This window comes from Abramis brama (genome assembly GCF_963993115.1).
Source record: "Abramis brama genome assembly, chromosome: 6".
Lineage (NCBI taxonomy): Eukaryota > Metazoa > Chordata > Actinopteri > Cypriniformes > Leuciscidae > Abramis > Abramis brama.
In genome coordinates, this window is record NC_139968.1 from 30,656,999 (window position 1) to 30,678,621 (window position 21,623).

General features: G+C 38.1%; 1 protein-coding gene across 4 annotated transcripts; it reads right to left on the reverse strand.

Annotated features, from left to right (window-relative positions):
• Positions 1-697: 697 nt before the first annotated feature.
• LOC311084603 (uncharacterized protein) lies at positions 698-20,775 on the reverse strand. Of its 4 annotated transcripts, none has more exons than XM_084116759.1 (5): positions 20,550-20,775; positions 16,480-16,536; positions 16,193-16,265; positions 15,337-15,610; positions 698-4,885 (listed from the first exon to the last, which is right to left on the reverse strand). In XM_084116759.1, the coding sequence occupies exons 4-5, from the start codon at positions 15,464-15,466 to the stop codon at positions 2,952-2,954; spliced, it is 2,064 nt and encodes a 687-aa protein (XP_083972885.1). In that variant the 5' UTR covers positions 15,467-15,610; positions 16,193-16,265; positions 16,480-16,536; positions 20,550-20,775; the 3' UTR covers positions 698-2,951. The 4 variants fall into 4 exon arrangements, with proteins under 4 accessions (XP_083972885.1, XP_083972884.1, XP_083972883.1 ...); XM_084116758.1 differs by having other exon boundaries at positions 15,337-15,605; positions 15,754-16,265; XM_084116757.1 differs by having other exon boundaries at positions 15,754-16,265.
• Positions 20,776-21,623: the final 848 nt, after the last annotated feature.

The window sequence follows — 21,623 nt, forward strand, 5'->3', positions numbered from 1 at the left end:
AGTATCTATTTTTTATTAAGTGTTTATTTGTATTGTTGTATAATCGCAAGGAATTGCAATTACCTGCCTCCTTGCTTATTGTAGATGCCTTTTTGTCACATATTTAGCCAATGTATTGGATATAATACATTGCATTCAATGTTGTTATTTATTTTGGTTGTAAAAGATGGCTTATATTGTTTTGGCTTAGATGTAAAGTAATTGATGAGACAGAAATTCTGTCTGGCACCCCAGCATATAACAAACCCCAAACAAAGAGAGTGGAAAAATGTTATAGCGTTACGTATGCGTTAGCCTGGGTTTCCCCATACTGCCTTGCTCGCAGCGCGATTTTATTCACGCTGCTAGGCAGTCTGGACACCATGGACCAAATTTTCCCCTGAAAAAGGTAACCAATCACAGAACGGGGAGGGAGCAGCTAAGGATGGCTGACGCGAAACAGTCGTTCCGAAGCTTTGCGAGATCCCGAAGCGCAGATGTTTCGAAACACTGAGCCGAAGCGTGATTCAAAACACCCATGTCACGTGACTATGGCCAAACGAAGCCTCGAAGTGTTTCACTAAGTGTTTCATCAGGTGTGATCCGCCGAATCAGCGTTTGATTGACACGGTCGGGAACAGACCACACAATCGCACATCTGTATAAAAGTGAAATCAACGCATATTGACCTCGTGGGTTTTTGTGAGAGGACTTTGATTTTGAGATAGCGGATTTTTGGTGATATAGTGACAGTGCGATTTGATTAGTTACAGGCTATTTAGGCTTACATTTAAATTTAACTGGAATTTAAATTAAACTGGAAAGAGATAGCAGTAATCTTTCCTCATTTGTATGTCCTAGCTAAAAAATATCTTTGCATGCCAGCAACAAGTGTCCCTTGTGAGAGGATTTTTTCAAAGGCTGGAGAAATTATCTGTAAAAAAAAAGAAGTAGGCTAAGTCCTTCCACAGCAGAGAAATTAATATTTTTGAATAAAAATCTCTAAAAAAAGTGAGACATTGTGGCTTGATTTCTTTTATTAATATTCATTTTGCAGGACCAAAATAACATTATGCACAGTGAGGAGCCTATAGGTTACAAGCTTCACATATTAGAAAAATACAGTAATAAAAAAACACATTTTTTTAATGGCTCGTCACGGTTGTTTCAGATCAACACCTGCAAGTGACCACTAGGTGTCACCGTTGAGACGGGTGTCGGATTGATTCGAAGCCTCGAAACAATATGGCCCATTTGGTTCAACTGTTTCATTGCTTCACGAAGCCTCGATCTGCCCATCACTAGGAGCAGCAAGACGATGACGACACCGAAGCAGTTTGTTTATATCTATGGATCCAACATGGCATAAGACTCGACGTTACCTTCTACCCTCGTGTTTATCTTGCACAGATGGTAATATTCGCTAAACGCCATCGTGTACAAATAAATCTTTGACCCATCGTCTTTTTCCTCGTCGAATTTCTGTCACTTGTGGTGGATTTTAATTAATCAACTTTAATTAATCAACTAACATTTGTTTTTCTTGCAGGAACAACATTCATATGCTTTTAATGTTTCCAAACTCTTTGAGGAAAAACTTGTGACTTTGAGTATGTGTCTATGGGTAAAAATAACATAGTTTTGGGAAGTTAAACTAGACAGTCTGTTAGAACAAATTAAGTCATCGTTAGAAGAACCTTGTGATAAGTAATCACAAGATCAGAGTTTGCTTTACCTAGTAACAGAGGGGTTTGCATATGAAGAACCAATCAAATAGTGGGGAAATTATGTAATGCAGCATGAAATTTATGCCATACCTCTATTCTATAAAAACTGTTGTATATGTGTTTTTTGGTGGGATTCTCAATGGAATTTGTCTGAGATCCTCCGGCCTTTGCTTATTGGGAGAGATTCCCTGAGAACTGCTCGGGAAGATCTCCTGGCCGTGATTAAAGCATTTAAAGGACATTTGCAGATCTGTTTGTCAATTTATTCCTGCGCAGGAAGCTAGTTTAGGAAGGAAAACTAGTTTAGGGAAATCGAGTCAGAAAGCTGGTGATCTATAGAGTGGGGACGTCGGGGACGGGAACCAATAAATAGAGCCAGGTAGTCCGGTGATCTATAGAGTGGGGACGTCGGGGACGGGAACCAATAAATAGAGCCGAAAAATTAGATTAGGTAAGATATCCAAGTGAGGACGTCGCCAGGAGACGAGACTCAGATATCAGCTACCTGAGTGGTAGAAAAAATCCATGACACACTCTACATACGTCATCTGGTATAATTGAAGCGATTGGCTTATGAGCTACATACAGGCGCATTTGATAGACATTCATAGCGCCCAATAAACGGCTCTGGGCATTCGTAAACCACGCCTCAAATACGAGAAAATGAACACGTGGTTCCCAGACCAAGTCTCAAATGAGGCTTGGTCTGACGTTAGCCAGGCTACGTATGCGTAATAATTCTGAAGAAGAAGGAAGAAGGAAGGGTTGGTGCTAGATATACTTTTGACCGTGGAAAAAGATTCTTGTTTTTGGAATGTAAAAAGGTGCAAAATAGTTTTTGATTTTGAATTCTGAAATGTAACAAGACAAAGAAAAAGTAAAGCTTTACAAGGCATGTTATGGATTCCTGCGTTAAATCCTTTGCATCACACCCTTGTGGAAATGGCTAAGAACAGAAAATGGCTCAGATCGCCATAACATTGTGTTACATTTGAACTAATAAAGGTCTGAAATCATAGTTCCTGTTCAGATCCAGAAGTTGAGTAGGGTATTTAAGTTTTTTTTTTTTTTTTTTTTCACATGAAGTATGAAATGGCTTTTTCTGAAATGGCTTCTCTTCGATGTGGATGCTTCTATGTATTTTCAGTTGTCCTGGTGGACTAAATCTCTTGTCACAGTGTGAAAACTTGAAAGGTTTTTCTCCAAGGTGAATTCTCTGTTTCAGTTTTCAGGTTTTCATGTCTTTCACACTGCTTTCACACTGGTATGTGTTTTCTGGTGTACTTTAAAAGCGCTCAGTCGTGTAAAACTTTTTTCACAAGCTGAACACATGTAAAGCTTCCCCTTTGTATCAACTTTCTTGCGCTTCTTTCTGTCTCCAGAATGAGAACACAGATGTAATTTCAAAGCTCGAACACTTCTGAAACTCTTCCTGCACTGATAGCATGTGCGCGGCTTCTTTCCGGTGTGGATTTCCATGTGATCCTTAAGGAGTCTTCTTTGTGTGCAGCTTCTCTTCTGGTGCTGCTTCAGTTCACCCTCTGTAAAATATTTTTTTCCACAAACAAAGAACACACGATTCTTCTCACCACTGTGTTTTTTCTGGTGTACTTTTAAACCATTCGGCCATGAAAATCCCTTTCCACACCAACACACGTAAGACTTCCCCTTTGAATGAACGTTCATGTGCTTCTTCAGGGAACCTGCCGAAGGAAATTTTTTACTGCACTGATTACAGTTAAATGGTTTTTCTCCAGAATGAGAACGTAGATGTACTTGAAATGAACATGTGAATCTGAAACTCTTCCCACACTGATTACATGTGTATGGCTTCAGTCCTGTATGTATTTTCATGTGTTCCTTAAGGCCTCCTTTTCGTGTAAAACTCTTCCCGCACTGATCACATGTGTGCGGCTTCTCTCCGGTGTGGATTTTCATATGATCCTTAAGGACTCCTTTTAGTGTGAAACTCTTCCCACACTGATCACATGTGTGTGGCTTCTCTCCGGTGTGGCTTTTCATGTGATACATAAGCTTTGATATAATTGTGAAACTCTTCCCACATTGATCACATTTGTGTGGCTTCTCTGCAGTGTGGATTTTCTTGTGTCCGTTTAGGAGATTTTTTAGAGCAAAACTTTTCCCGCATTGATCACATCTGTGCGGCTTCTCTCCACTATGAACTTTTATGTGGTCTTGAAAACTTTGCTTATATATGAAACTCTTCTCACATTGATCACATTTATAAGGCCTCTCTCCAGTGTGGATTTTCATGTGATCCTTAAGGTGTGCTTTTCGTGTGAAAGTCTTCCCGCACTGATCACATGTAGGCTTCTCTTCGGTGTGGATTTTCATATGATACATAAGCTTTGATAAAATTGTGAAACTCTTCCCGCATTGTTTACATTTGTGTGGCTTCTCTCCAGTGTGGATTTTCACATGATACATAAGTTTTGATAAAATTGCAAAACTCTTCCCGCATTGATCACATTTGTGTGGCTTCTCTCCAGTGTGGATTTTCTTGTGTCTGTTTAGGATGGATTTTAGGGAAAAACATTTCCCGCATTGATCACATGTGTGCGCCATCTCTCCATTATGAACTTTCATGTGGTCTTGAAGTCTTTCCTTATATATGAAAGTCCTTCCACACTGATCACATTTATAAGGCCTATCTTCAGTATGGATTTCAATGTGTCTCATTAGCTGTTCTTTTAGTGTGAAACTCTTCCCACACAGATCACATGTGTGCGGCTTTTTTACAGTGTGGATTTTAAGGTGTTCTTTAAGGTTTCCTTTTTGTGTAAAACTCTTGCCACACTGGTTACATGTGTGCGGCTTCTCTCCTGTGTGGATTTTCATGTGATTATTAAGGGTTCCTTTTAATGTGAAACTCTTCCCACACTGATCACATGTGTGCGGCTTCTCTCCGGTGTGGATTTTCATGTGAAACTTAAGGTATCCTTGTGAAAAACTCTTCCCACACTGATCACATGTGTGCGGCTTCTCTTCACCATGAACTGTCATGTGATCTTTAAGACTTTGTTTGTATGGGAAGCTTTTTCCCACTACAAGTTTACTTCCGGTCTGTGAGCAACTCAAAGAGTTTTCTTCAGTTTTGACACGATGTTCCTCCTCCGCTTCATCCAGTTCTTCACTGTCCTTAATCTCTTCCAACGGGTCTAAAATGAAAGTTAAAAAGTTATAATTTTCAGTAAATCATCAAAAAAAAGAATGAACATTTGCTCTAAGGTAGTGTAACCAATTAGCTCAAAAGAAATATTAATAATCAATCATGACTTGTTATAATTAATTAATAGCTGGGAGGATTTATGACTTAGGATTTATGATGTCTCAAGTGTGGTTAGACATGGGTCTTGCCATTTGTTCTTGCTGACCCGGGGTTGTCGGGCAGTCCTTATTGGCGAGCCCTGAAAATAATGCTATAGTGTAATATTCTGTATCAATATTTCATTTAATGAGAAGAACAGAATAGTAGCAACAATTTCTTGTTGAATGACCATTTTTGACAACCTTACTGATATATTGCTTCCTCTCACTTCGTACTTTAGTGCTTTTTTGAAAACAACAAAAAAAAGGCCTAAATGTTTGGCCTAAATGTCTACCATCCTTTTTTTATTTTATATTTTGTGAATTTGTAAGGATTTGTAGTGGATGGACAAGAATCATGATTCTTTTATTCTTTCCTTCTGAACACATTCTTTGCTAAGATTCCTAAAGCTTTCAACCTCCTGACTCGTCAGATGCAAATCATGGCCTAACGCCCGAGAGTCTAGGCCAAATTGCCCCTCTGACTTTTTTTATGGGCCCGCGGAGTGTCCCCAGAACAACAGACATTCCTCACGAGTCACGTTGGCCAGCTTCAAAGAGATCAGAATCACTCCTCTGACCCAGGGAGAGAGATTGCGAACTCTCTGTACATTCACGCACACACATACACAAACTTTAAACATTAAACTTAGAATATAAGCCTGTCAAATGTGTATGATATACTCCTGTGTGTTTCCCAGTTCATATTAGCTTAGTTTATGATTTTCTAGTTATAAGAGTGAACTCTAAGTGCTCATAGTCATGCATACGAATGTAACTTTGTATTTCCACCTTCTTTACATACCGTTCTTGGTATCTCGTTAACCGTCTCGGTCTGACTGAGCTAAACATATATAGGAGATTACAGTAAAATGTAATATTCTGTGTGTACCATATTTCTGGAGTAGAAATGACGAATTCTGACATCGTCATAAACTATGCAGATGAACCATCTCGACAGGACAAAGAAACTCTTCCCACTCGAGAATCTCTGAAGGTGATTTGTCATTCACCCAAAAGGAGGCGTGAACGAGGATTTCCTTAAGAGACCGGACATTTAGTTTCTCCCCACTTCAGTTATTCACCTCAGCTATCCTCTTCGGTTTTCCTCACTTCGGTTTTCTTTTTAGCTTTGTTTTAGTCTTTTGTCTTTGTTTTTCATATTCTCCTTTATTTATTTCCACCTACGAGTGAAATGAACTTAGCCTGAATGATTTCTTTGGTAACTTCACTTTCAATGGACCTTTAAACTCCACACGACTCTGCTCGCCCCGGAATAAACGAGAGAGCACGCCCAGCTCGGAAAGACCGACACACATGCCTTCTTTCCTCAGCAACACAAAAAGAACCATATGCAAGTATTAGCTTTATCAAGCTTTTAATGCGTTAAGAGTGTTCGCCCCTGCTTAGGGTGATTTGATTTGATTTGATGTCTCTCAAAGGTTACTTTGTCTGTGATTTTGCCATACTGTGATCATTCTGTGATCTCTCTCTATTCCTCTCACTCTCTCATTCTCATTCTCTTTCATTGTTTACTGCCATTATTCTCTTGTATATATATATATACAGTATATTCCGTGTTTAACTGTAGTCACATGTATTCATAGTTTCATTTATTAAAACCCATTATATTCTTGATTGTCTCTACCTGTTGCTCACATTGCGAAGTCCCTTAAATGTTCGATCTAAGCTACAAGCTTTACATTTGTTGATACTTTAATTAGTATAGTACTTTTATTAGTATTTATAGAACATAAAAGTTATTTTTCATGGCCAGAAAAACAGCCTTTTCGTGAGAGTGTAAAAGGATAACTTTTCTTGAGAGTTGATAAAAGATTGTGCGATCAGTTCGCTGGATGAACAGATTATTCGATAACAAATTAATTCCATTAAGGGTTATCCTGTGAATTTATCTATTCTAGACTATTGGTATATTAATGGTTAATTATAATTTGTTGTGATTAATTATTGATATATACAATTGATCTATTTTTGCCTACCTGTATTAATAATTGATTATAATCCAAGTGCATAAACACAGCGTCAGTAAGTGCATAAACACAGCGTCAGTGGCCGTAGCGACAACAACTGTGAATATGAGCAGTTAAATCAGAATAGCCAGTTGCACTGAACGATAAAGGGCAAAATAACAGCATTAACATATATCACAAACTAGTGTCAAGAAGTATAGTGTCAATATCAGTATGTACACAAGTAGTGTCACCAGTCGAAGTGATAACGTCTGCGCAAACCTGTAGTCAAGACTGAAGACTAAGACTAAGAGATAATAGAGGATAATCATTCACCGAAAGCACTGTTCTGTGAAGATCAGCCAGTTGCAAAACATACAATCCTAAAGACACGCCTACATGGCCCCTGAAGAGGCGATAGACCTCGACGAGTGAGCTCACATGGTAGCCCTCAAACCGTATTCACTTTATAGCCCTTAATTCTGTAATTGTGGACAAATGTGGGCACAGAGGACTCAGATGTGACCCTATTTTTTATTTATTATAAATGTTATATCACTGTCTTCGATAAAATTTTGTCTATCCATTTATGGTGTGTTTTTTTATTTTGGGGGTATTTTTGAATTTATTTACTTCAAAAAGTACCATATTTTCTATGTAAATTATGCTTATTTTTTTGAGTGTGAGTTTTTGGCATGATGAGAATATTGTACAGGATCAGCCCTTCATTTGTGTGTATGTGTATGCATTGTATTGGATCTATTGATTTAGTTTTACAAAAAAACAAGAAGAATGCTCTAAATTACAGTTTTTGCTCTAAATTACATTACTTTCACTTTTTCCCATTCATTTCTATGGGTGCCCATTTTTGACCCAAATACAAGATTAAGGATTTTTTTTTTTTTCACCCACTTAACATTGTAGAATTGAGTCAAAAAAAATTGTGTTTGTTCAGGAGGCAAACTTAGGAAAAGTGGCCAAGTCTTGTACCGCTCAGATCAAGGGAAGTATTTTTTTAAAATAAATCAAAATTATTTTGCCCACATTTGTCCAGAATACGGTTTTAGGGTTAAGGGGGGTCTTTCCTCCTGAACGTGCACTAGTGAAGTGCTCGGTTGATGGGTCTCTGGTCCAGTATCAGAAGAAGTCCTCCATCCCTCTTGGGCACCACAAAATAGCGGCTGTGCACTTCCATTCTCAGAATGCGTTTTGAGGCATTATCCCCAGTAGCCAAGGTAAAAACACCTGGAATAACTGTCCACGCGCCTAGAAATGACACCGGCTTTGACATATTAGTCCTATGGCCGCTGTTGCCAGTTTGTCGACTGGAGCTCTGGCCCAGCCAGGCTGGCTGCCGATCGGGCACGAGTGGGGTCATGCACGGCGGAGGAACATTGGCACTCTCGCGTTTTTTCATCGGGAGGCCAATATAGGTACAGACTGTGACTCCGTGCTTCTTGGGGCAGGGCGAGTGACAGGGTGGTGAGTGTATGAGGAGGAATGGAGGGATTGAGGGATATGTGCTCTTAATGTGGGGCTCACACAAACATTGCAAATGTCACCAACAGGAGCAGAGGAGACATGATGCAGAAAACAGCGCTTGGGGGCAGGGCCCCCAACTCTCCTTCTTTGGATGGAAAGAGCAGCAATATTCGTGACTCATAGCCTTCGCGCTTCTGCGCCTCAGAGAAATGCTCAGTAACTGACTCCACAAAGTCAAGAAAGAGGCCGGAGGGAGTGATTGGAGCCTTTCTTTTCCAGCTAGATGGGGTCACTTTGGGGTCACTTCAAAATTTCCTTGTTTTCGAAAGAAAAGCACATTTTTTGTCCATTAAGATAACATCAAATTGATCAGAAATACAGTGTAGACATTGTTAATGTTGTAAATGAGTATTGTAGCTGGAAATGGCTGATCCGTAATGGAATATCTACATTGGCGTACAGAGGCCCATTATCAGCAACCATCAGAGTCCTGTGTTCCAATGGCACGTTGTGTTTGCTAATCCAAGTTTATCATTTTAAAAGGCTAATTGATCATAATTGATCACCAGAAACAAAGAACTTTCTTCTGAAACTCATCAGTCTATTCTTGTTCTGAGAAATGAAGGCTATTCCATGCGAGAAATTGCCAAGAAACTGAAGATTTCGTACATTGCTGTGTACTACTCCCTTCACAGAAGAGCGCAAATTGGCTCTAACCAGAATAGAAAGAGGAGTGGGAGGCCCCGGTGCACAACTGAGCAAGAGGACAAATACATTAGAGTGTCTAGTTTGAGAAACAGACGTCTCACAAGTCCTCAACTGGCAGCTTCAATAAATAGTACCCGCAAAACACCAGTCTCAACGTCAACAGTGAAGAGGCGACTCCGGGATGCTGGCCTTCAAGGCAGAGTTGCAAAGAAAAAGCCATATCTCAGACAGTCCAATAAAAAGAAAAGATTAAGATGGGCAAAAGAACACAGACACTGGACAGAGGAAGACTGGAAATAAGTGTTATGGACAGACAAATCTAAGTTTGAGGTGTTCGGATCGCAAAGAAAAACATTCGTGAGATGCAGACCAAATGAAAAGATGCTGTAGGAGTGCTTGACGCCATCTGTCAAGCATGGTGGAGGCAATGTGATGGTCTGGGGGTGCTTTGGTTTTGGTAAAGTGGAAGATTTGTACAGGGTAAAAGGGATCTTGAAGAAGGAAGGCTATCACTCCATTTTGCAACGCCATGCCATACCCTGTGGATAGCGCTTGATTGGAGCCAATTTCCTCCTACAACAGGACAATGACCCAAAGCACAGCTCCAAACTATGCAAGAACTATTCAGGGAAGAAGCAGTCAGCTGGTATTCTGTCTATAACGGAGTGGCCAGCACAGTCACCGGATCTCAACCCTATTGAGCTGTTGTGGAAGCAGCTTGACCGTATGGTACGTAAAAAGTGCCCATCAAGCCAATCCAACTTGTGGGAGATGCTTCAGAAAGCATGGGGTGAAATCTTTTCAGGTTACCTCAACAAATTGACAACTAGAATGCCAAAGGTCTGCAAGACTGTAATTGCTGCAAATGGAGGATTCTTTGACGAAAGCAAAGTTTGAAGGACACAATTATTATTTCAATTAAAAATTATTATTTCTAACCTTGTCAATGACTATATTTCCTATTCAAACTCATTTCATGTATGTTTTCATGGAAAACAAGAACATTTCGAAGTGATCCCAAACTTTTAAACAGTAGTGTATGTTTTATTTATGTTTCTGATACTTTACAAGTGCACAATCGGCAAAGCGTGCAAAAGATGCACTGACAGGGGAACTAGAGGAAGACTTGAGAAGCAGCACAGCTGGAGCATCAGAGGCTACAGAGCCACAAGAAAAGGTCCCTCGGGTGGAAGCAGCAGCAGCAGCAGCGGGCAGCTTTATGCAAGAGTTTGACCAAATTGTGGAGGAGTGTGAAAATCCCGCAGCAAAAGCTCGAGCCCTGCATTCCAACTGCATGGATATCTTACGGAGAAAACCATCGCTGCCTCAGACAACCCATACCAGTACTGGGGAGTCATCAAATACCGATTACCTTGTCTTGCTGCAATTGCCACAAAATACCTCTGTGCCCCCTGCACTAGTGTAGAAAGCGAGAGAGTGTTCAGCAGTTTCCAACATTGTGGATGAAAAGAGAAATAGACTTACAGTCATAGAGAGCAGTAAGGCTCGTCTTCATGAGAAAGAATTTGCCATTGCTGATTAAGTGAGCATTCACAGGTTAAGTGAGTATTCACAGGCCAAGAGTGGTGTGACACTGCACATGTTTACAATGTTTGGTTATTATTTGTATTAATAACCAAATAATTAATTAATAAGTTGTTGTTTGACCAACTTTTTATCAGTTTATTCTCAGGTTCAGCTATGTTTTATTTTGAATTCCTGTTTGCAGGACTTTGCACTCAATATGTTTTTTACATGTTTACAATGTTTGGTTACTGTTTGATTACTATTTTATGTTCAACCAATACACTTTTGTTTCTGCGGCTACATTTTATTTATTTTAATTTAAGAAGTTTGATTACATTCTGTTTTAGATTTGAATGCAAAATTTTATTTTATTTTTTATAACAAATAAATTAGAATTTATTTTTTTATTTTTTTACATGTTGTTTGGTAACTGATTGATTAGGCTACTAGGCTATTGTATGTTTGACCAATAAAGATTTTGTTTATACTGCAACATTTTATTTATTTAGTTTGATTACATTTCATTTTCGATTTGAATGCACAATTGTTTTTCAAATAACAAATAAATAAGAAGTCATACATTACATCCATGTTATTTTGTCTTAGTTAGGAAAGTCTGGTGCCTTTAGTCTCTTCCACATGGTGGAAGGAAGGTATAAGGTGGAAGGTATACAGTTATTATTAATTCAACAACGGTATCGAGTATCGACAGAAACACAAAGCCCAGGCATCGGTATCGGGACTGAAAAAGTCAGATCGGTGCATCTCTAATCATAATATGATATTTTTGCCATATTGCCCACCTCTTAGGTGGGGTTACATTAACCAGTAGGTATCTCATAAAGCATGCATGAAATAAATACAAATTCAAGATACATTATAGGCTAATATCACACACAATGTCCTAGAATGCATGTTCATTTATAGATCAGTTCATCTACAAATTAAAGCAGCAAAGTCTGTTTTAACACTAGAAGTGCCAGAATTCCATAACTACTAGAACTACAAGGCCGCAAGCGGTCATTTTGACAGCTTGATTCCGAACTCTATATCTTGAAATGATAAATACACAAATTGAGAGATTAATGCATTTATTGTATTAGGATATTTTTTAGAAACAAAACACCAACCTGTACATTTAAATAAGTTTAATTCAGTGTTGGGGTAGTTACTCAAAAAAAGTAATTAGTTACTAGTTACTAGTTACTTCTGTAAATTGTAATGAGATTACTTTACTAGTTACTGCATTTGAAAAGTAACTTCACTACTTATTACTTTACTTTCCCATTTCTTAATTTACCCTGTAGATACGGACAAACATCATAGCCCTATCATCACTTAGCCTGTCCAAATAGTGTTTATAAATGTAGCCTATACAAAATGGCATGTAAAACCATATGAAAGAATAATATCCATGTCTGCACAAAGAAATATGCCTCACTGTAAAATCCACAAACAACAGGATAAAGGACAAATGTCTGCGGTGGTAGACACATAATCAGGGCTGGACTGGGACAAAAAAAAATCGGCATTTTGGCCATAATAATAATAGCACACTAATATACATATATTGTAAAACAAATGCACTGAAAAATAAAGGAAACTTTCATAATTAGTTTTGTACTAATTTCTATACTTGAAAGAGATATAAGCACATAATCTTTTATTTTGACGGAAAACATGGTTTACAAACGCGTCTCATTAAATTTATAGTAAATTACGGTAATCGTCAACTATGCAGATGTGGAAATAATGTGTTACTGGGTAATGGGTTCCTACACTCATGACATTCCATACACAAAAGATAAATATATTTGAAATATATTTTCAGAGTATATTTTAGAATATATGCAAATATTTCAAATTGGCCCAATAAATATATTTCACACTTAACATCATATATTTTAGTTGTATTTCAGAATATATTTCAATGTATTTGGAATATATGCCACATATATTTTGACACTTTTGGGGATCCATACAGAAAAAAAGTACATTGAAATATATTCTGAAATATAACAAAAATATATGATGTTAAGTGTGAAATATATTTATTGGGCCAATTTCAAATATTTGCATATATTCCAAAATATACTCTGAAAATATATTTCAAATATATGTATCTTTTGTGTATGGGAAAGCCTAAGTGTTTTGAGAGTAACTGTTAGTTCTGCTTACCGCAGGCTCTACACTTTCTCTCTGTCCTGATCCTCCTCACTATTCTCATCATCAGCCACAGGAGCTGATGAAGGTCATGCTGCTGCAGAAAACATTTTGACACATTTTACAGCGTCTGCTTGAAGGGCCTGTGTCTATTTTTCACGCTATTTCTCTGCACATTCCTTGCGTTTCTTCTCCATCTCTCAGACTATTTTGACAGATACACACTGACACACGTGCACGCTCGATCAAAGTGTTTAAAGATGTGATTGGACCAGCCCAGTGTCAATCAAGAAAAGATCCAATGGGCCACGGTGTTTCATGGACCGGTCAGCTAACTTATCAGGAAAAAAAAAACTGACACAGACTTTTTTAACTAATGCATTACACCGGCACGCACTTACTTAACCCAGCGCCACCAATTAAGCAAAACGAATGGGCCGCCGATGTACGAGTTGTATGGTCCGTTAAGAAGAAGAAGAAAAAAGAAGAGATGTCGACCCAAAAGGCACGTCCGCCCACTGGGAATCTCCCGGTAGTCCCGATGGCCAGTACTTGCTGCCTGGGCATACAAAGTGCATTTTTGTCCTTTCGAGCAATAAACTGAAAGTGATGTGAATATTGCCACTGGCCGAACCCCCCTGTCTCCGTCTCCATTTCCCGCTCCCCTTCGCACCAGCAGCTACGTCACTCAAATCGATCTCTATGACAACGGTGCACGCGCGCGCACACACACACACACATACACAGACAGACATGCACGCAGCACAAACAGATCAGAGCTTTACACGCAGGCAAAAATGGCTTGGGTAACGCAGGAAAGCGCGTTCCTATAGTCTAGTAAAGTAGTGTAGTTACCGATATTTTTAGTGTAATGCGTTACTTTATTTCGTTACCCAAAAAAGTAATATCGTTACTGTAATTCGTTACTTTGTAACTCGTTACCCCCAACACTGGTTTAATTATACATTTATAAATAAAAAATATCCGTAGATGTCCTGAACAAAATTACGGAGTAGCCTATGTTTTCATGTTTCCACTGTTCGATCACGCCCGCGCCTTACACACACACACGTACACACCATATTCCAGCATTGCTATCTTGACATTGCAGCCCGTTCATTATAGCCATAATAAAATATAATAATAAAAGTCAACCTAACATATAAAAATCCCACTGCTCTGTTTATATAGTCAGTAGCCTAGTACAATTCGTACCATTTTGCGCATGTGAAGAGGGCGATTATTTCCGTCGATATTGGAATGTGAGTGAAGTACAATAAAGAATAGTTTACCATCCAAATACATCGCAAATGTTGAAACATTTCGATTCAAATTAGAGAGTTACGTGAGCCCAACGCCGCTTTCACTTTCGCTTAAAAAGTTCATTTCATTTTGGCTTGTTTATAGTTATTTTTCATTCTTTTTCTGTTCTGAATATCATTACATTTAAATGATTTGTTGTGGAATATGTTTTGTGTATTTTTTTTACCACATTTTATTGTTGTGTATATTGGTATAGGCTATGTATAATAATACCGTGAATTTCAGTGCAGTCAATATGACCGTCTATGGCCGAAATAGGTAAATATGTTCATTTGTTTTTTTTGCCTTGTGTAATTAATATGAAAAACATTTTAAATGAAAATAACAGAAACTTTTAGAAAAAGTCAGGTTGGTACCAGCCGGATTTTTATTTTATTTTTTTCAACAAAGTTATAAACGGTCAAAATGACCGCGATGGCACTTCTAGTGTTAAGGTCTGTTTCTCTTTCCTATGGCCTCTGTTTTTACCCCATAACAACATTTTTCCCAGCAATAAAACCATCTTATCTGATGGTCACCTTGGTGACTGAGGCCTTTTCTGCTCTCTTGTCTCTTTTGTGGGGATGTTTTTAATTACTAAAAGTGGGCTTTAAAGCTTATTTGTAGGATGCAACAAATAGTTATGTCTGATTTGTCTCAGTCGTTACAATAGTTATATTAGTTAGCATTCTTGTTGTGAACGGGCCTAAACATATTAACACCATAGTAAAAGTTTGAGTTCAAACAAAGACTGCAAAAAAAAAAAAATCATACTTTTAACAGAAATGGTTTGCTTTGTTGTTTTGTTGTATTGTGCACCATTGCATTTGCAGTAAGACATTCATTTAATAGTTCAAACCTTTTCACACAAACAAATCTATTACTTATACAACCTCATGTTGTTCAAAGCATTTATGCATTATTTCTTTAACCTCTCGTTGTTTTGTTTAGGGATTTTTCACACACACAAAAAAAATCTTTAGTGTTTTGCAGAAGAAAATTCATCCAGGTTTTAAGGGCGTGTAAATCAGAATTTATACCTGTATGATTGAATGGATATGTTGACTGGCTAACCATTAAAGAACTGCTAAAGTTTTATAACTTTAATGTTTCACAGCATCATTAATGAAGAATCAAAAATAAACACCAACCTATCTGTTCTTCAGTCTCTTCAAGCTTCACTCTGAGGGGTTCTTGATCAGGATCACTCCTGTTCTCACTGTAATCTTCAATAAACTCCATTTTTACAGGTTTCTGTTCTTCCTGCTGGTCTGAATCCATCTCTTCACTTGTAAATAGTGATCGTTTAAAAAACTGAATCGTGAAGGTTCAAATACTTTGCAAATCTTCTTCTTCTTCTTCTTCTTCTTGTGTTTAATGGCGGTTGGCAAACCATTTAACGGTGCATTACCGCCACCAACTGGACTGGAGTGTGGAACGAGAGATTAAGCAGAAAAAAAATAAATAAATAAATAAATAAAATAAAATATTGAGTCCTTATTAGACTCAGATTCTTTTAATTAATTCAGTTTCTTTAAGAAACCTAATTATATAACAGTATATCTGACCTGCTGTTTTCCCCAAGAGACCTGACAATGAGACGTCATGATGTTTTGCCTTCCGTAGTGACTGAAAGAGGTGCTCCCTATTAATATTGTATTTCCTACACTGAAGAAGAACATGTTCCACTGTTTCTGGTTGATTACAATATGTACATTTCCCAGTTGGGTGCTTACCTATTTTATACAATGAAAGGTTTAGACCTGTATGACCTATTCTCAAACGAGTTATTAAACTTTCTTCCCTCCAATTCCAGCCCACCATCCTCCCAGCACCAACCTGTCTCTGTACATTATATAAATGCCTTCCAGTTTCACTGTTATCCCAATACCCCTGCCAAACAGACTGTGCATACTTCCTGATAATTGATTTGGCTTCTTCTTTATTTAATGGGGTTTTTAAGTCTACATGTTTAGTTTTGAGTGATCCTTTGGCCAGCATATCCACCTTCTCATTCCCCTCCACACCGACATGAGCAGGAACCCAAAGAAAGCATGTGGATAGACCCTTTAGCTCCATCCTGTATAACATAAGGAATATGTCATTGATGATATTGGATCTAAATAATGATTTACCAGATTTAATACTCATAAGTGCAGACAAACTATCAGATGCAATAACAGTATTATTTGTTTCCCTCTCTTCTATCCACTGCAGGGCCAATAATATTGCAATCAATTCTGTGGTATATACTGACACATGATCCGATATTCTTTTCTTAATATATGACTCACTTGCTGGGATGTAAACTGCTGCACCTGCACGCCCTGTATCAGGATCTTTGGAACCATCTGTGAATATAAACATGGAATTTGCAAAATGCAAATCAAAATAATTCTGTACTATTCTGCTTTCAGGAAGTTTCTTTGACATATCCTTCAATTCCTGCTGTATGTCTAGGTCTACACGTGGTGTTGAGAATAACCAGGGAGGAATTGAAGACTGTATCACTGTAGAGCTGTAATCTAATTGTCTTAATCCTATGACTTCTGCCTTTGCATCACCAATCCACCCAAAACTTATGAAATTTGTCTTATTGTGTTCCCAGCAATCTATTAAAAGACTCTTGGCAGGATGAGACTCACAATGCCCCTGGATATTTACCCAATATGCCATCATTAATTTTACTCGCCTGATTCCTAACGGCATTTCTCCCATTTCAACCTGCATTGCTGATACAGGAGAAGTTTTAAAAGATCCACTACAAATTCTCAAAGCCTGAGCTTGTATTACATCCAACTTCTTAAGATTTGATTCTGCTGCTGACATGTACGCAATACATCCATAGTCAAAAACCGACCTCATTAATGCCCAGTATATATTTTGTAGGGCTACTCTACTTGCTCCCCACTCTTGTCCTGACAAACAGCGAAGTATATTTATGACCTTTTTACATTTATTTTTGACTTTGTCTAAATGAGTATTCCATGTGAGCTTCTCATCGAACCAAACTCCAAGAAATCTAACTGTCTTAACTAGCTCAAGTGGTTGTTCATACAACTTCATGGAAATCGGCGTGACTTTATGCCTCCTTGAAAAGCAAATCACCTTTGTTTTTTCTACAGACAATTTGAATCCCCATTTGTTTGCCCATTTTTCCACATCAACTATTGCAGCTTGCATTTTCTTACTGACATGCAATACATTACGGCCTCTTACCCACAGAGCCCCATCATCTGCGTACAAGGATTTCCCTACGCTTTGTTCAAGCTGAGAGAAGATATCATTTATCATTATGTTGAATAGCAGTGGGCTACACACACTACCTTGCGGAGTGCCATTCTCCACCTTATATACACTGGAGTATTCTGAGCCAACTCTTACTTGGATTTCCCTGTCAAACAAAAAGTTCATAACCCAATTATATGTTCTACCTCCAATACCCAATGACTTCAACTTAATAAGTAATCCTTCCTTCCAGAGCATATCATATGCTTTTTCAACATCAAAAAACACAGCTATCAATATTTCTTTGTTAGTCTGTGCTTTCCTGATGTCTGATTCTAAGCACAATACTGAGTCCATTGTATTCCGACCCCTACGAAACCCACTTTGATATGGGTACAGAAGAGCTTTACTCTCTAAATAATACGTTAAACGTTCTGTGACCATTTTTTCCATAATTTTGCATAAGTGTGACGTTAATGCAATTGGTCTGTAGCTAGAAGGATCTGACTGATCTTTTCCAGGTTTTAGAATGGGCACTATTATTGCTTGTTTCCAATCTAACGGAAGTTGGCCAATATCCCAAACTTTATTAAACAAACCCAACACCATGTCCAGTGCACTATCTGGCATGTGTCCCAGCATTCCATAGCATACACCATCTTTCCCTGGAGTGGTCTGACGAGCACCCATAATTGCTCTTCTTAACTCAAACATATTAAACGGTAGATCCAACGGCTCTCCTGTCATCTCCCTTTTCTCTGTTATATTGGGATTCTCCATTATGATTCTCTCTCTACACTGCCTAGCCTCATCTGTGAGATTACATGAACTATGAACCCTTTCAAATGTTTGTGCAAGAAGTTCTGCCTTTTCTAAATTATTGACCGCCAATTTGTTACCATTATCCAACACTGGTATTTCATAATTTCTTCTAATCCCCCCCATTCTTTTAATCATGCCCCACACATCTGACAGCTGTACTTCCCTTCCAATAGTGTTACAATATTTCCTCCAAAAGGTTCTTTTTTGTATTCTTATTGTCTTCCTCACTAATGCCTGGGCCCTTTTATACTGGATCAATGCATCCTGAGAATGAAGTTTCTTGAGCTCTCTAAATGCTTTATTCCTGGCCTTTATGGCTTTACTACAGTTATCATTCCACCAGGGTACACTCTTAATCCGTTTAGTTCCTTTACTCTTAGGAATAGTTTCCTCAGCAGACTGAATAATTTCCTTAACTATTTTACTATTAATTATATTTACATCTGTCAGATTCTCCTCCTTAAGTTTACAAAATCTATTAGCACTAATCTTTTGGAAAACTTCCCAGTTAGCATCTCCCAATTTCCATCTAGGAATTTTCTTTCCCTTTTCATAATAACCTTCTATGCCAATTTTCGTTACCACAGGATAATGATCACTTCCTATTGTGGTGTATTTGATCACATTCCATGTGCTTAAACCTGCTATTTCACTAGACACCAGTGTTAAATCCAGCGCTGCCTCTGTGTTTTGCATACTATTATATCGTGTTCCTTCCCCATTATTAATACATACCAAACAGTGATTATCTATAAATTCCTCAACCACTAAACCATTTAAATCTGTCCTACTGCTACCCCAAAGTGAATTATGTGAATTGAAATCCCCACACAATATCACATTATCATCTAATACCCCTACAACCTCCTCTAGTGATTCTAGACTTAATTCCCCACACGGATTATAATAATTGATTATGTCAATATTACCTCTATTAGTCCATACCTTAACTGTAATTGATTCATGCTCTGTGCTTATACGTATTACCTTATAACTCATTCCATTTTGTATGAATGTCACCACACCTCCCCCTCTGCCAGATTCTCTATCTCTCCTAACAGCAATATATCCCTTTATAATAAAATCCAACTGTGACTTTAACCATGTCTCCTGTATACAAATAACATCAGGTTTCTCTTCCAACTTATCAATATACTTTTTAAACTCTTGGCCATTTGAAATTAAGCTTCTCGCATTCCACTGGAGTAGAATTAACACCATTAAGATGATCCAACACTTGTCTGAGATGGCTGATTATCTTCATTAAGAATGTCTTTAACTGTTTCCCAGAGCAGCCCTCTCACATCAAGGTACTTCTCAGCTGATTTGACAATAATCTTTATCCTCTCATTTCGGCTTTTTGTCTGTGCTGAACAGTTGACTACATCTGCCATAAAGAATACAAAATCATTCTTGTTCACAATCAAAGTTTCCTCCTTCAACCTATTACATCCTCCACATTTCACTACGTCTTGATTTCTAGTGTCTCTTTGCCTTATCACCTGCGCGTCTCCTGAAACCTTCCTTGCTGCCTCTGCGTAGCTTATTCCCTGAGTAGTCTTGATTCGCTGCACCTCTTCCGCTCTTTTACTAACCTCGCAACCACGGTAAGCTGAGCTATGTTCTCCTCCACAATTACAGCATTTTAACTTCGTTCCCTCTGCACATTTGCCATACTCGTGGTTTCCACCGCATCTCCCACATGTTTGCTTTCCCTTGCACACGGATGCTACATGTCCGAACCTCTGACATTTAAAACATCTAAGAGGTGGGGGAACATAGGGCCTCACTTCATAACACATATATCCAATAAGAATCTTTTCCGGGAGTCTTTTCTCATCAAATGTGACTAGTACAGAAAGACTATCACTTCTAATCCCATTTCTGTTTGCTTTAAGACGTCTGGCTTCACTCACTTTTGCATTTGTTACATTTCCTTTTATATCCTCTGCTGTTACATTTACCGGAATCCCTGTAATTACTCCTCTGACCCATTTTCTGTCATTCATCAGAGAACAATGCACTTTCTTGCCATTTATTTTATTAATTTTAATTGCTTTTCCTTGTTGTTCTCCATCCTTACATATAATTATTAATGATCCATCTCGCAATATTTTAGCACTCCTTACCTCCCCGATTTCTTTACTTATGGATTTAGTTAGCTGTATTGGATTCCAATCGCCGAATGAAGCCCCCTCTTGCGCAAGTTTTACTATTATGTTGAAATCCTCTCTCTTCCTTTCTGTTACATTTCCTCTCCCGTCACTATCACACCCATCTGATTTTACGCTCTTTTTGCGTTTATTTGTCCTACCTGCTGTATTCCAATTTCCATAACTCCCGCCACCTACATCCATCTCTCCTGACTCACTTCCTGAACCGTCACTTCCTTCTGCCATCTCTCGTCCAGTCCAGCCCAGCCCATCCACCAATGTGATAACTGCGCAAGTCCTGACCATATACAGTATAAGGTCCTGACTCCTCACCGAAACACGATAGAAGCTGTTAGGGTGAACCCACGAGACACCAACTGACGCAATTCCTTTGCAAATCTTTTGTTTTGAATCAGCTGTTGTTCAGAGCGTCTCCTCTTCTTCTTTTTTGCCGGTTTGTGAAACCAACTTAAAGAGTGCCGTTCCGCCACCCACTGGTCTGGAGTGTGAAGAGCACATACAGCTTAATTAGGGGATAATGAAGAGAGAAAAAGTGAGAGAGAGAAAATGAGAAAACAGATCAAATGCTTTTATTTACTCCTGATTGTCTTTTAATTCCATTAGACCTCATTTTTGGTATAGCTGAAGTCTTTCACATGTATTTTAGAAGCTTATTGTTTCTGAGTGTCCACATTTGTCATATGTACTTTTTTTTGTTTTTAGTTTGTTTCAAAAGATTTACAAGTAATTTTAAAAAAATACATAATTCCAAATTGCCATTCTAAGTATAAAAAAGCACATCAAATACCCACATTTCTATCTTAGACTTCATTTTTTAAATAATAATATATAGGTTTCGAAATTTTTCCAAGAACATTCACAGTGAAAAAAGTTTAGACATTTTAATGAAACATTTGTAGAGGCCTGTACATTGGCCTGATTTCTGTTAAATACAAAAAAGACCATAGGCTACAACTTAATAAACTAACATAAATTATACAAATATTAAGTGTGAGCTAAGTTAATTATGGAGTGTGGGCTCCCACCTGAAACATAAATCAGTGCTTTTACAGATTGTTTCAAAGCAACTTTACAGTGATAAAAGGGAAAGTATGAATTTCGGCTGTTGTTCTGAAGTCACGTTCAGTGTTGATGCAAAGTTGGTCAATAGCAGAATTGTTTGTTTACACAGGATATATGATGTATTTGATATTATTTAAGCAAATAATTTATGT

What these genes read in the sequence shown, in the direction of transcription:
- LOC311084603 (XM_084116759.1), bottom strand. Translation starts at nt 15,466, where the DNA reads ATGGATTCAGACCAGCAGGAAGAACAGAAACCTGTAAAAATGGAGTTT. An exon ending in AGAGACTGAAGAACAGATAG is followed by an intron (nt 4,886 to 15,336) that starts GTTGGTGTTTAT and finishes CTTTCATTTTAG; the next exon opens with ACCCGTTGGAAGAGATTAAG.